The sequence below is a fragment of the Diprion similis genome, chromosome 6 (genome assembly GCF_021155765.1).
Source record: "Diprion similis isolate iyDipSimi1 chromosome 6, iyDipSimi1.1, whole genome shotgun sequence".
Lineage (NCBI taxonomy): Eukaryota > Metazoa > Arthropoda > Insecta > Hymenoptera > Diprionidae > Diprion > Diprion similis.
Genome location: NC_060110.1, coordinates 1,072,816 through 1,089,620, shown reverse-complemented (window position 1 = coordinate 1,089,620; position 16,805 = coordinate 1,072,816). Strand labels below are relative to the sequence as shown.

The following is a 16,805-nucleotide window of genomic DNA, read 5'->3' as shown; positions in this document are numbered from 1 at the left end:
ATATATTCGCAGCTTTCGACGATCAGGCGCAGCTGGCGCAATACAAGGCTCTAGGAATAATGACGCTTTCCGGGCTTACAATATGGACATAGGAATTAGGGCTTACAATGGGATCACTCTGCGCCTATGCTACCTATACTCAACTCAGGTAGTCTTCCCATATGACACTCTGTATTGTTTGAATTGAATTTTTCAAAAATGGAATCTCGAAAAACTCTTTGCATGACAGTTTCTTCAATTAACGTCAACTCAATCAAAATGTCAGTCTATATTGTAATTTTAACATCATTAACCAATTCCGTGTCGGATTTATCAGGTTATTTCCGTCTTGCCACGTAATTCACAAAGTATCTGAATTCGATCGTCTAACTTTATAGCTAGTCAAAATAGTTGATTAGGTATTGCATTTTTTGTTACTTTTGTCACGGCAACTAAAGTCATGGAATAAGTTCTCTGTGTCTGTAGTAAAATATTGCGGTAGCATTTTGCTACCCGTGAAAATCCAGCCGGAGAAAATATATTTTAATTTGGAGGGTGAAGTGGGTGAAACGTCCGATCAGTGCTGGTAAAAATTGCAGAGATAAGTAAGTTTTCGCCAATAAAAGTCAATATTCGTGACCCTTTGGCGGTTGCAGGAAGTTTTCCTATTTCGTGATTGAAAACTGTTGATAACGTTTATCCTAGACATCCTTTATATCTACAGTTATTCTAACGGGGTTTTGTGTGTCTTTGAGATTGCATGTTAAACGGCTTCCACCGATAAAGAAGCTACCGGATCACTAACACGGTTTTTTATTGTCAGATCCACTTACTTGCAGAGTACCGATCACAAAAGTGTGTCCAGAGGTACCGTATTAAAATTTTTCCTCAACGCTTATTCCCAACTAACAAAAACGTGCGACCAATTTCGATAGTGGTAATCCTGACAGCGGTACTCGCAGCGTGGCATTCGGAACTCCGTCAAAGGAATGGCCCACTTTCACAAGCCGAGTTCGGTCTCCTCCCTTCTTTACTTTCTGGCTGGTACTCTTTAATAGAATATGGTTGATGAATCAACTCAAGAGCAAGTGCCCGGAGGTTTTACTTTCTAAACGCTTCTTAAGGTGCCGCTGACCTGGCTTGAAAATATCAAATCGTGACGTCATAAATACGTGCAGCGCCTTGAACGTTGAACGGTGAACTAAGGCCGCTGATTTCATTGGCTTGTTCTGTTAGATCCAACCAATGATGTCAGTTACAGATCGAAACATACTTCTTGTGGACCATAAACGGGCTGCTGTCACATGAAAAACGCGTATACGAATCGAGCCATGTTTACAAAAAAATAACTGATAGTATAAGTTTTCCCGGATAACGTGTGTCCTTTTGTACGTGTGAATCTCCCTGGCGAGGGTGAAAGAAATTGTGGAACAGTGCAATCAGTGAATATTCAACATGCGGTAGCTCCGATCGGCCATGTTTGTTGTCGCGTGATTTTATTCACTTCATCATTCTTTATTATAAACATTATCAGCGATTTGCCTGAGCAGTGACTGAGATTCACACGTACACTATTATTCAAGCTACGATTTAAAATATTTCCGAGTAAGATTCATACTCTCGTTATCGCAGGATTCGTATAGGCGTTTTCACCCAATTTCCCCGCTTCTGACATCACGAAATATATATATGACATGCCAGGTCAGCGGGGCCTTAAGTGAAAATTCATAAGAAATAGTTCCATGAAGTCCCGTAAGGTGGATCCGTCACTAATAGTTAGTCGGTAGTTCGGTTGCGATCGAAGAGGTCCGACGCCCATCTATGTTCGTAAGCGTCAATTTAGTTCGTCGAAAGGCCACCAGAGTTCGTGAACGGTGCTAACACCCCACCTCAGAGGCGGGCGGCGGCCATATTATCAGTGAGGTGTCAGTATTTGCTCAACGTGACGGTTTTTTTTTTGGGTGTGGATTGCACGGGTTTGTCCCGGGAAAAGTGTGTGCCTCTAACCCCAGTTAATGTGGTGTTAAGGATTGGAGAGATATTTTATATCGGTAAATTCAAAGTGAGTATAATCATATTTTACATTAATATTACTGAGACAGTGTTAATAGACGTCTCACTGGCCGTATTTCACCGCCGATTATCCCGATACCGGTTGTTCTATCCGAGGTTTGAATGATCATCAGACCCTCGCGAATGTCCGAATCGCGCACGATACAAATGCTGGGAAATAAGTATTCTCGTAATTATCATCAACGACTGAATTTCTTCGCCTTCTTACAGCAAGATTGGAACTTGCACCTCCCTACAAACCTGCCCGCCTGCTTATTACAGAAATATGCAAATTCCTGGTCGAAAGAGCGGCATGTTGGGTGAAATATAATTCGACATCAATATTCCTTTCCCTAAAAATTATTCAAGATTTTTTATTAAACACCGTCGCCGACGGCTTCGCGCGCGAATCCAAAAGCAAGTTAATTTTTGCCGAACATCCATTCGCAGGTGCAATGTAGGCATTACCCAGCGTTACTCATGCCAGTGTAAATACGAAACCCCTTTATTAACGGCTCGCCTACGTACCTCCTCTCGCAGTATTTGCAAATCACACGCAGTCGAGTCGTTTCACTAGTTTCCGTGACTCTCGGTCGAGGATCAGAAACGTCCCGCGGTCAATTTTGCCCACCGGCGATACTTATTCAGGTCCGATTTCATCGGCAGTCGATGACCTAAAAAGGCATAACGCTGTATTCCGAGGTGGTTTTCTACTCGCTCAAATCCTACGGGAACTAATTGATACTTCGATCACGTAGGTATAACATCGCCGTAGCTTCTCCAATCCGTGCAGTTCTCTTCCTCCTCTCTATTTCGCCTTCATTGATCCGAACTGAGCCGCGTTTGCTTTTTCTTCATCATCTAATGTCGTGATTCATATCCCGTGACCTTTTGGCCGCTGAAAGCTTACCTGCTGCTGTAGATAGGTGATCCGAGAGCCTGTGCTACACACACCTGTGCCAAAAGCGTAGGCTAACCCCCCCCCCCCCCCCCACATTCGCGAGAGCCGTTTATCACTGATATTGTGTGGAAAAAAATAGTGCCGGAGACGGTTATATATACATGTTATATCTGTTGGTTCGAAACCTTCGAAACGTAAGTAAACTACGTATAAGGTACTTATGTGGCCATAGGAGAAGAGCCTCTGCCGTGTTTTAACTGCTCCTTGCAATTAGATTGAATTTGATACATTCGAGATCAACGATGGCGTCCGTTTCCGATGTTAAACAAGTGGCAGCAGACTATACCGGTGGCCTTGAACGTGCCGGTATCAATCCAAGGGTCTGTACCTATGATCGTGATTTCAAAAATAGATCCTGAGGACACACATGTCGTGTTATTTATTTGGAGAATTACGTATTTTTAAAGAAATACTTTTACGGAAGGATTATTGGAGTTAGTAACGTTGAAGCAAGGAAACCGAGATAAAAAATCACGCTGTTTTTAAGTAATTGGATTTGCAAATACAACGGGTTTTTCATCGTGTTTTAGAGAGAAGGAACGAGCACACCTGATGAATACCGGTTGGTCGGTAAGAACCGCGCCTGCTAGTGTTTAATGCGTGTGTATCGTTTGCATGTAGTCTTAACGATTAGAGAGAGGAAATCGAGGATTCTAACGCGCGCTAGCGACGAATGGTACGAAAAGAGTTTTCGAAATGTGTAATCGAGGAAATGTACCTACTTGCATATATGTACGCACGTTGAAACCCGGTTCACTGAACGCCACTGGGGCACAGATAAACCGTCGAGACACGTACGAAGGGGCCTTCGTCTTCCCGCTATATATATATAATATATACCTTGGATCTCGGTCACACGGATTTGCATTTATACAATTCAAAACGACGACGACGACGACGACGACTCGTTCGAACAGTTCCGAGAAGATGCGGCGCAGCACAGTGACCGAATTATTTCGTTCGGTATAATTCCCAGGAAAAATTTTTAATACTACAATCCCAAGTAATCGTCATTATTCAGTCGCTTTATACCTGTTATCTTAAAAGACATGCCTAATCCCTTGCGGGGGGGAGAGGGGGGGGGGGGGGGGAAGGAAACAGAAAACAATAAAATACTCCGACCCAAAAATTATCGATCGCATGGAGAGATAGATGTTTCAAATTTCATGATTGCACAGAACTTCTTAACAGCAAATCATGTTCTTCCATAAATCTTCCATTTTCGGAATTAACCAATCCATCAATGCAGCAGCAAAAAGTCACCGGCTTATCTTCGGCCACACATCACCTTAACAATCTACGTCGAATATCATCTTAGGCATGATCCAATTTTATAGTTTGAAAATGAGCGAGATGAGAACACGGTAAAACTATAGGATTCATACGTATGAGATAAAAAAAAAAAAAAAAAAAAAAAAAAATTAAAGGGAAGTAAACACGTTGCGAATCGCTCGGAATGTCCGACAATGAGATTGACGTTCAATAGTGAAGAGTCATTCCGTGCACAGGGACGAACCGAGCGGAACATAACTGAAATTTGTATCGCGTGCGAGCTGATTCCGATGCTTTATTTGATCCCTGAGGTTCATCGGTAATTATTTCTTCTCGTGCATCGGGCATCGTCAACCTGTACTTGCCTGCCGCGTGATTGTTGTTCGACTATGTTTGTTATCCAGTCTGTGATGTAACTCTGTATAACAGTGCTAATACTTTATCTGTTTCAGGCTGACAGTTTCACTGCCTAGAACGAGCCCAGCACAGCTGCCAAGATGCCGAAGTCGGTAAGTGTGTGGTAGAATAACGGAGACTAGATAACGCGTCCGTTACTCTTTGCCATTGTTGTTATTATTATTATTAATGTTAGGTCTTCAGGGTAATAGAATTAGGCCATTTTATCGCACTGTAATATCACCTCGACGACGGTTTTCTTCCTCACACTAATTATTGAATAATCTCGTTATCTATACCGGGACAAGGACGATCATACGATCAATCTTCTAATTTCCATTTCGGTTTTAGAATCAATTGTTTTTTCTGTCGGTGCATTTCTATGCTCTGGGTGTAACGAAAGTTTGATTGCAACAGGATACCGGAGAAAATATATATGTAGACGAAACGTCAGCTTTACTAATTGTGATACAAATTTTTTTTATAATACCATTTAGACAAGGCTTGTGTTTTTTTTTTTTTTATTTCGCCTGAAGAATTATAATTATACTATAGAAAAAAAGTTCCTTTTCCATTCTTCTTAAGGGGCAGTAATTAATTAATTAATACGTATTATACTTTTTTTTTTTTTCTTTCTACACCGGCAAGATGTCAAGCCTTGAAACCTTATTGCGCACAGGTTTGTAATCGAGTTTTCATATCCTGTCCAATCGGTTCTATATGATAATATGTATAGTCACACATAAAAGAAGCGACGAGGAAATTGATCGAAGCGAATCTTTTTTTATCATATAAAGAAGATTTTTTTCTCACCTACTTAACTGATCGGCATCATTGATTTTCAATCTCTGTCGATGTTCGCAAATGTTGAATCAACGCATTTTATCTTCATACCGCATCGGTAACTGAATTCTGCTGAATTCTGCAGATATTTATAATAGGTATCGTTTTAGTAAATTCTGTTTCAAGTTATCTCGTATTTATAGCAATGGGAAAATTCATCATCCGCTTGGACGATGACGATAATATTGAATAAATAAAAAATATGCATAAATATTACTGTAAGACGTATATTAAACTTTCTGAGGTGCGAGATACAGTTTTGAAGGCAAATGCGGGCGGTTTGACTTTACAGCACATGACGTTTTGCCTGAGATAAGATATCGTCGAGTTGACGACACCCGTTCTTCTTCTTCTTTGATGAAATTAATTATAAGTAGATTTATCAAACTCGTATAATGCCTAATGTAATCGAGTATGCTATAATTAACGGTAAATAATGAATTTGTTCCAAAGTTTCCACGCGATTGTTAATTGTTGGATCAATAATCAATTTACCTTCCGCGTGAAACGACTTATATTTATATTATAATACATAATTATCGGCAAGTGACTCAGAATTCGTCATTTCACCACCGACCACGAAGCGAAGGAATCTCATCGGAATTCTTTGGAAATGATGATTGGATTGTATCCGCACGTTGAATGGTTTTTTTTTTTTTTGTTTTTTTTTTTTTATTACGAATTCCTTCCAAGCCTTATCGCTTCGTTTGCCTTTTCGCTCGCTCGTTGTAGGCGTGTTTGAATGATAAGTTTCAAAGCTGGGCAACATTGTGACTTTCGCAAATGTTGTTACCACCATTTACTTACGTACACGTAGTTTGCATATGTATATACACTAAGAGAACAGAGACCGCCGTCAGTTTATTGCCCGGTAGCTTGATTGGTTGAGATTAGATAATTCAATAGTTTGAAATAGAAATTTTGCAACTTAACTTTGTCGTACATATTATATCAGATCTGTAATGTCATAACGCCAGGCTAACTCGCATTATGGATGCGTTGTGTCTATAAGTATAATAAATACATTTATACTTAATTTCGAATAAGGATATGTATGTATACATTAGGGTGACACATAAAAATTTTGTTCCTTTTATCGAAAAAAGAATCCCCTGAAAATTTGAGCCCTTAATTTTAATTTTAAGTGGTTCCTCTCGATCGATGTATATTTCCCATTTAAATAACGTGTAATTCATGATTTTTTTTAATTTAAATTAACATAGCTCCGTTTGATTTCATGGTATTTCATTGCGATTAGTCAGAATTTGTAGTATATTAGTGACTCTTTGAAAGTACCCACTAACATTTTTTTTGTACTTGAACCCGTCTCATCGGTGTCGGTCTCGAAAGTCCAATTTTTTTAAAAATTGTTATATTTGCGTACTCATCAACAAAGCAGTTGAAGTTATAAATAATATATTTATATAAAATAAATTTAATTTTCTACAAATTGTTCTTTGACAATTTTTTTTATAACTTCACCTGTTTCCTTTTCAAGACTATATGCCGCATTTAACGATGACACCTTATTCCGCTCGTATGGTACGAATGATTCACATATCAGACCTACACACAATGCACGGGAGAGTCATGAATGAGCATAATAATATACATATATGACGATAACTGATCTCGCGTATACACAGCTATTTTTTTTTTTTTTTTTTTTTTTTTTTTTTTAACGTGGCAGGATATAAGTATTATACATATCGGCGTGTAGTAATACCCATGACGTGATTTTTAACAGTTTCTAGAATCTGGGAGCTAGATTTTGACATTGAATTCGAATCATTATATTCTTTTTCTTTTCTTGTTTATATATAAGAATATTTTTACTTGTGATGCAGGGATGTTTATTCAGATTGATATGTTTGACTTAGAATAATGGATTGAGTCAATTGGAAACATAAAAGCTTCGTTAATTAAACTTTTAGAGATAGATTAAAAAAGAGTTTTTTGAAATATATCTGGTAATAGAATTTAAACGCTGGAAAATAGTCGAGATAGCTGATGCCGTTATGCGATTATTAAAGTTCGTAACGTTACTGGAACGATGAATTTTTTCATAAAATATTATGTCACAAGATGAGAAGAGCATTAACTTCCTAAATTTAAATTTTGATTTTTAGCACCGTCACTTTCGTACGCAAAAAAAAAAAAAAAAAAAAAAAAAAAAAAAAAAAAAAAAAAAAAGTAATGCCTGCGGAAAATAATTCCAATTCTAATTACAGTTTCATCATCAAGAAAGAAACGAAAACATCACCATTTTGCAATTTTAGAAATACAATTTGGATACGGTATTCTAAGTTGGCGAAATTTCAAACTATTTTTCGCACGGATGCATCGTTAGGTTAACGTTTACAACTTCAACCTCATAATCTTGGAAAGTCGTCCAAGGATAAGTTTTAGGAGTTGCATCTATTGTAAAAAAAAAATTCCACTTCAATTGTACTGAACTGAAACTAAATTGTGCCTTAACGTTCCGACCGCGGTCAAGTTCTAATAATTGGAATTAAAAAATAATCAACCGTGACAGTATCGTCAACATAATGAAAAAAAAAGGAACATTAAACAAGAATCAAAGAATACAGCAAACTCAAACAGGTGGCGCGTGCTTTAGAAAGCAATTGCAAAAGTTGACGCAAAGTTGATCATCGCATCAAATTCGGAACTTGAAACTAATCACGTCGGCATTTTAGATCCCCTTTCTTATCTTCCGAGATGGGGTAGGTATGCATCTTGTACCTCGTCGTTTCTCTCCATAATAAAATTCAAGGGGCGCTCGCCGTTCTCAACGAACAAACCAAACTAACGTCGACGGCCGAGGGGATTGGCCAACCTGCATCAGTCTTATCCCCACTTCAATCGGGTGAAAAAAGAGCCGGCGGTTAACCGGCGTCGTCACGTGACCAACGTCTTCTTTCTTCGCGTTGTTCGAACGGCGAGAAGTTGAGCGCAGTTTGTGTTCACTTCATCTGCTCGATTGATCAAGCCTTTGCTCGCTCTGCTGTTTCACTTTTCAAATAGTTTTTTCGAATCTTATCGTTGTCGCGGGGTTTGTTAAGTGTGTGGGGTGAATTCCGCGGTTCAGGGTCTTTATTTTATTTTTTTTTTTCTTCTTCTTTTTCTTCTTTTTTCGAAAGAAGGAAAACGAGCCGGAGGAGGAAGTAAAAGCGAGAGTGTTTGAATAAGAGTGGTTGTTCGGTTTTTTGTGCGGATTATTTCAACCGGCTCGTGCATCCCTGGATAATTATAACATCTGGCAATCGACGGATATCGGTTTCTTCAAATTTTCACCCCTCGTTTTTAAACCTGAGGCGTAGCGTCGTCGATCCGTCTGATTCTCCTTCGGGATCTCGTCTACAATGGTGGCCGGTGCTAAAATGGTACGATTCGACGAAATTTTATACATACATATATGAAAGAAAAAAAAAATTGAATCCATTATTCGATTACTTTGTACTGTACGCTAAACTTTGAAATTAGATTTTGCATTCGTCCGTTACACGCAATTAATGTCTCATTGTTAAACAAACGAGCGTCGTTATTTGGAGCACAATTAATGGCACTTGTTTCTAACGATTGTATAAGGCGAACTGTACATAATTATTCAGTTTTGTTTGCACAGGGAATTATCGAATCGATCATTATACTCGTGTTTAACTTTTTTTTTTCTCCAATAGTTCGGGAAAAAAATTAAACGACAATTCTTTCGAATTACAATATTCTACATGTGAATTTTACTCCGAAATTATTTCAATTTACTTTTCCAACTCTTTCAAAAGATTCAAGTATTGATGTGGGAAAAAATGAAATTCGATATCCACGAATCCGCGATTGTCATTATCGAACTAGAAGTTTATTGTCGGTACCACGCATCATGAAACAGGTATAAAAAAAAAAAGAAAGAATTCCTGCGTGAGAAAATCAGTATAATGCATAAAGGTGCGTGTTATATACACCCTTATAGTCTCGAGGAACAAAAGAAGCCTCAAATTCGTTCTCACGGTAGCTTGAAGCTATAACGTATTAACGTAAAACTCCTTCTTTCGTTATCCTCGTTGTAAAGCGACTCAAGTTTCATTCGTCCGTAAAATATGCGTAACAAATTTTTCAAAAAATTCTGAAACAAATTAAAATTTCAATCTGAGACATCGATGTAGAATCTTAATCGCTATGTCACGGAATGCCCCATATATATAAACGCCTTCCGTCGTATTATCAAGAATTTAATATCACACTGCGTCTATTATTATATATTTTCTTGCCGATAATTAGCCGAGGCGTGCATATTATCTACTTGAATATAAAGTCCGGGATGCCATTTATTTACGCGCTATAGACGTAAGATATGAATTTAAAAAAACCAAGGTCCGAAGGTGTATGTTAATGCAATGGCGTGTAAATGGCTGCATGACGATGTTCAAAACTTACCTATGTTATAATATGCAGTATACTTACATTAGTTTTTTTTTCTTTTTTTTTTTTTTTTTTTCTCTTTTCATTCGCCGATGTAGATATAATTATATGCGCGTATTTCTGTACAGCAGATCGTTGCGTAACGTATAATAATTTCCAATTATTCACCAAGATGCATTTCGTAATAGCTGTGTTGTTTTATACGAGTCCCGTATTATACTCACAAGCATCATTCAGATCTTACGATTAACAATCGTGTGGTTATATGTATGGGTATTACCTTGTGGCTATACCGCCGCGGTTTAGTTTCTCGCCCTGAAGGCCACCTGTTGTACTCCGAGACCTCCTCTTCTTCTTCTTCTTCTTCTTCTTCTGCTTTTTGCTCTTTAGTTCTTACTTTTCATCACAATGTTTAGAGATATGTACTCTCAGAATCGTAACAGATTAAGAACTTATATATTTTTGAGAAGTTTTTTGATAAAATATTTATTCATAGTTATTCAAGTTATGTATTGTTAGTATAGTATATGACGTTGCAAATGTATAACTTTATAAAATACGTTTTAAGGCGAAGGTGGGGAAAGCTTTAAAAAAAGAATAATCGATTTTGATTTTTTTCGTTTTTAACAGACGAATGTGAGGGTGACGACGATGGACGCGGAACTCGAGTTCGCGATCCAGCAGACGACGACAGGGAAACAACTCTTCGACCAGGTTGTCAAGACTATTGGTCTAAGGGAGGTCTGGTTCTTCGGTCTGCAGTACACAGACAGCAAGGGCGATCTTACGTGGATTAAGCTCTACAAAAAGGTAAGACCGAGTAACAAGATGAATAATAACGACGCTGCTGATTTGAGATTGAACCCATTCCACGGATCTTTGGTGAATTTTCGTTCGTTAATTATATGCTTGGACGCCCCTCGGAGATGAAATTTACTGGCTAAAACTACGCTTGCCATCGTATTCTTTGGCGTGAATGAACGTTTCGCGATCGACGAGCGTTGAAAATCATGTTAGAGCCGAAATACGATCGCAAGCGTATACCACTAGAGTCGCCATCTTGATCTTGGGTCAGCGCACTCTTTAGTTCCCTTGTGTGTTTGAACGGTTTTTTCATATTCGAGGGTTTGAGTAATATTTTTTGCGAATGAATTTACTCGAGCTCATGCAGTGTTTTTACTGATAACTCGCTTTCGATATTTAATATGTGTTGAGAAAAAAAAATACGAGCTTCTCACTAGTCTTTATCGATAATTAATTAATCCGCTTCGACACTAACCTGCTACTAATCTGTATAATATTAAAATTCTAAATCTCACGATATACATAATTAATTTTCATTACAATTATTATTATTATTTTTTTTTTTTTGTATATGTATGTACGATATAGACATGTAGAGCTCGGAAATTATGTAATTTTACGGCGTAGCGTAATTGTACGGTAGTATTATACCTCGTATTATACATTATATAGGATAATTTTGTGTACATTAACTCTGTGGTGGTCTGGTGCCAGTGAGTGCAGGAAAATTTGTGGGTTTTTTTTTAACCGCACGACCGAACATATCAATATCAACGATTAATTATCCTTAACCTGAACGTCGTTTTAATTAACATCTGTACGAACCGCGATTCACAAACACCGTTTGTCGGCAACGTCGTCGTCGCTCTACTTTGTAATAATAGTTTATTTATTATATTATATAATTGGTATATATATATATAGAGTGAAAAAATGTATTTAGCTTTGAAATTTTTCTAACAATTGATATGTAAAAGAAATTTTAAACCGCAAAAATTGGAAAATTTTTAATAACTTGTTTTTTTTTTTTTTTTTGTTAACCAACTGCAAAAAGTTGTAGATTGTTTATATGAAAACTTTATTCGAGTATATAACATTTACCTCAACACGAAACGAAACTTATTGTACATCGGCTGCAGGAGCTGGTAAAACTTTCTCGGCTCGCCTTTATGTTCAGAGAAAAAATATTTTCCTCACGAGTAGGTACCTAATGAAATATGTGAACGCGTTGAGACTGCATCGCATCGGCCAGAAACCGGTCCATGTCACGTGGGATTTGCCGCTTGTATATATACGTAAACGTAGCGTCCTTAGGATCCAAATATGTAACCCATTATCCTCGCTTTTTTAAACTATCGAAAATTATTGGAGGATAATTTAACGATATTAATTTATCACTAAATTCAGGATGAAAAAATAAATATTACATACTTAATATAATTTTACACCTTGCGTTACGTGATCACATGGACACCGATTGGCCACATAAATTTCTAAACTTACCATATATATCCATATACGTGACACGCATCATGTGTGTGAATATATTTATAAAGAAGGCGAGAATAAGTTGAAACGAGTCCTCGTCTCTGTCGCGTTGAGCTCTCTCTTGAGATGAACCGCTCATTTCCACCGCGATAAGAAAAAAATTACGCGTGTATGTATGGAGAGGGAGAGAGAAAAAAGAAATAAGAAATGAAAAATAACACGTGTGGAGGGACACTTTGTGATGTCACCGCTATTCTCACCGGATACGTGCGTAACTATATACATATATTTATAAGGTATATACACTATATATGTATATATGTATATCCACTTTACCTTATCTCCCGAGGTCCTCAGCCCAGATTGCCTCATGTCCTGAGCATCTGTAACCGTATACGCAGCAAAGTGTGTAGTAGTCATCACCTACCTTGCAGCGAACGAGAATCTCGATACGTAGGGCATTCCATGTCAATTTGACGGATATTTTATCCATGAGTTTAATTATTGATGATAAAAAAAAAAAAAAAAAAAAAAAAAAAAATTAAAATACCTGTGTAATTCTAAGAGGAGACAAAAATTTCTTACAATGACTTTTCTTCAAACTTTATTTTTACAGATTTTCAAAATTTTGTTAATTATTACTCAGGTATATATTTTTTTTTATCCAGATACTTGTGTGTACATATTTTTTAACGGTATTATGTAACAGTCGTTTTTCGACGACAAAAACTGAACGTTTTTTTTTTATATTATACTTCTTTCAAATATATTTTACTGATTAACGTTCTTTAAAATCAGTACAACAATACGTGAAAGAATAAAAAACGTAAAAAAAAAAAAAAATAAATAATTATCGCAAGTGACGTAAGATTTTACAAGTTCCAAGAATTCTTAAGTAAACGATTCACGTGCTAACGAGAAATGTAAAAGTATTGCGGTTTGTTCGATCAGTCAAGGCACGAAATGTCCCAGATCGCTACGAATGTTATGCGTTATATATATATACATGCGAATCGTATGATCCGTTAACTGTGAATTCAATTGAACTTCAGTCGATGATTTTACGTAACTCATGATTAATAAACTCGGATTAAACAAATAAAATGCAATATTCTACACGAGTACTTACTGCAAAAGAAAAAAAAAATAAATAAATAAATGACATAAACTAAAAACAATATACCTCGCTGTATAATAAATTTTGTTGGATTTTTATGCAAAATTTTCATCGTTCTTTCGTATTAGATATATTATATCTCTCGATAGCACTTTCACCGGTTAATGTTTTTATTTTATTTTTTTTTAATTTTTTTCCAACGACTGATTCGAGTTTAGATTCGGAACAAAATTAATTAAACGCTAGTCGCGAATGTCGGTCGGTTGTCGTCATGGTTGGCGGCTTTCACCCCACAACGCACCTTCACCTTGACACAATCGCGATTCTAACGATGATTGCCGGTTCATTCGCTACTCTTCAAAAGCTTTACGTGCACGTTATGCCTGATATTAAATCGTTTACAGAAAAATGTCTCAAAGAAATATCTTGTTTGAATATTTTCAAAATTACAAGAAAATATGGTATACGAGTAACTATTCAGTGTGATTAAAACTATCGAAATTAAATTTTCTTATTATACCAACGTTGAATCTATAAGTTTATTATATTTCTTCAATTAAACATCGACTTATTCCTGCACCAACATCAAATTGTTACAATTGTTACACGAAGAAAATGAAAGAAAAAAATACTAACACATTAGATTAAATTTTCTGTTTATGGCTTAAAAAATTTATTTATTTATTACGGTTGTATGGTTAAAAAATTAAAGTATAATTATTGAAAACTGTACAGTTTATCATAACTAAAGATTTCTTCTCTCTTACGCGACATACATTTGACCTGTATAATAATAACGTAAGATCCTGATTGTTGGCGAGAAACTAAGTTTTATTCAGTATGTCACGATGGTTGCTGCAAGCAAAAACTACACACACGCATATTTTATGTCTCGTTTTTATGTTTCTTTCTACTTCCATATCCATCTGCACGCGCACTGAGCGCAGCAGTTTTTTTCCCTCCATTACCTAGTTTACCGCATTTTTCAATTAAGTACACACGCAATCATAAATATATGGGTAAAAGAAACACGGAAAAAGACGTGAAAAAAAAAAAAAAAAAACTCTATTTCTTGGTACAAATTTTTTGAATTTATTTATCTCAGCTAGGAGATAAGAATTATAATTTATAATCAACCGACGCGGGTTTTATGTATGGGGCATTCTGCGTCGATTCTAGATCCCTTGGCCATGAAAATAAGAAGAAAAAAAAATTTAATGAATAATTATATCAATAAACAGACGTCGAAATAAAATTTCCAAGACTTTATTTATTACACATATTCGACCTATTATTCTATTCAAATATAGGGAATTTAAAATTTAAAATAGGTAAATAGGTAATCCTATACCTGCATTTTCAAGTCTACGTCATAACAGCGTAATATTGTTTTTTCTTTCTAAATTACGCAACGAACAATTTGTGTGACAAATTTGCCTCATTTAACCTCCCGAAATTATAATAATAATACACATTTTTATCTACTTAACACTTTGATCAAAGTTCGATCAACTACAGGGTCAAATGATCCGTTACCGATAGTAGTAGTAATAGCAGTAGTAGTAGTAGTAGTAGTAGTAGTCGTCGCCGTCGGTGTTATTATGCAAACAGGTGGAGTTACGTAAATAACCTATAACGTATGTAACTCATTTGATCTGTTCTGTTTTTCGCAGGATGTATGCATATATCGTTCGTTTTACTCATATATATACACCTTATAAAACACACGCGGAAACATGCAGATTGGATTAAACGACAGAATCCAGTATTTTCTGCTCTATGGTGAGAATTATTTATCTCGTCGCGTAATAATAATACTAATTTCAATAATTTCATAGAGTCATTCTTTTTTTTTAGAGTATAATTCTTTGTATTATTTTTTTGCCTATTTTTACTTCTTTCAAATTACTTCAATCTTCGCAATTTTCTGTCTTGTTTATTTATCCTCGACTTATTCATATAAATAAATTCATATATAAATTCTCAATAATATTTTATGAGAATAAATGATTTCTAACATATATATATAGTTAGAAATCATTTATTCTCATAAAATATTATTGAGAATTTATATATGAATTATATAATTATTATGAATTTATATATATATATATATATATATATATATGTCAGTAACGTTAGCCGTGTAATAAATGTTGAAAAATTCTTTTAGATTTTCCTTATTCTGATATTTTACCTTAAAAATATTTCTAGAAGTTAAGAAAAAAACATTTTTATGCATTAGGCACCTGATTAATCGTGTATAAATATATGTGTACACATATAACGAGGACATGTGTAATATCTTTTTATCTCGCGATCCTCGAGACTCATCTTTTAAAATAAAACTCCATTCACTTAGAGTTTGTCAATTCGTCACTCATGACTCACGGTTTGGCCTCACCCGTATTTACAATCCTTTTAGATCTTTAGAATGTTTCGTGGTTTATATCAGGAGGATATATTATACTGGTCCTGACCTTGAATCAATAACAATTCCATGCATTCAACAAAATGCAGATGGAAAAGTTTGCAATTTTTAAATACATACACGGCCGGCTGCTAAAAGTTTGGTTACATCGGTAAAAATTTCTTGCCGCACTTAAATTTAAATAGCTGATTCAAAAATAAAGAAAAATTTACCTTTATTTTCCTTTTTTTTTTTGAAAATTCTCTACAATTTTTTTTTTTTTTTTTTTTTCGTGTACTTTTCTTTCAACATGGCCGTTTTTCGGCTACTTTTTAACCGCCGGAAATTAACCCCGCATCTTTGTGAAAAAAAAATTTCTCGTTTTTTCCTATTGTAAACTCGAAAAGGATATCAAAACCTACATTTTCATTTTTTTTTTTTTTTTTTCTCAGCAAAGTTTCATACGATTTTTTTCACTCCAGTATTGCATTTTTGTTAATTGAGTTTTGTTAAAAAAAAAAAAAAAATTTCCATATAATTTTGGATCGGGACTCTGATGAGTGGAGGGTCAATTATTTATAAAATATTAAGGGAGGACAAGGGTCTGAGATACCAAAAAAAGCATATTTCTGTGTGTTTTTTTTTTTTTACAGAGCACAGTTATTTATTAATATTTTTAAACTTATTATACATTATTAAGCATTATTCTAAGAATATTCTGTTAGATTTTCGTAAAATAAATATTGGTAATTCAGCCAGTGGTGGTGGTGAGAACCGAGTCACATCAAAAAAAAAAAAAAGTTTCTATGCGCGCTAGTCAGGATAATTCACGATTGCTTCATCTGAAATTAAAAAACCAAAGAGATTTTTTTAGTATATACGTTTATCTTGAATTTGAACGAAAGAATTGACAAAATAGTCGTTTTTAAATTTTTGGTATAGGTGCATTCAAAAAACTCTGATTTGCTCTTTTTGTTTAATTAAAAAAGTTAAGTTGTAATTGAAAAAAATAAATAAAAATAATATCCTCCGTTCAGAAACTAGTATTTAGTATGTAAATGAAG

At 35.5% G+C, this 16,805-nt stretch overlaps 1 protein-coding gene across 2 annotated transcripts in view; it reads left to right on the top strand.

Annotated features, from left to right (window-relative positions):
• Positions 1-1,780: 1,780 nt before the first annotated feature.
• Positions 1,781-16,805, top strand: part of LOC124407495 (moesin/ezrin/radixin homolog 1) — a 34,856-nt gene continuing 19,831 nt past the window's right edge. Inside the window, exons 1-3 of one of the 2 annotated variants that reach the window (XM_046883680.1) lie at positions 1,781-2,041; positions 4,717-4,773; positions 10,553-10,732. In XM_046883680.1, coding sequence (XP_046739636.1) covers positions 4,762-4,773; positions 10,553-10,732 — 192 coding nt within the window. In that variant the 5' untranslated portion in view covers positions 1,781-2,041; positions 4,717-4,761. Of the gene's footprint in view, positions 2,042-4,716; positions 4,774-8,702; positions 8,890-10,552; positions 10,733-16,805 lie in introns of those variants that run through there. The other variant, XM_046883679.1, reaches the window with a different exon arrangement.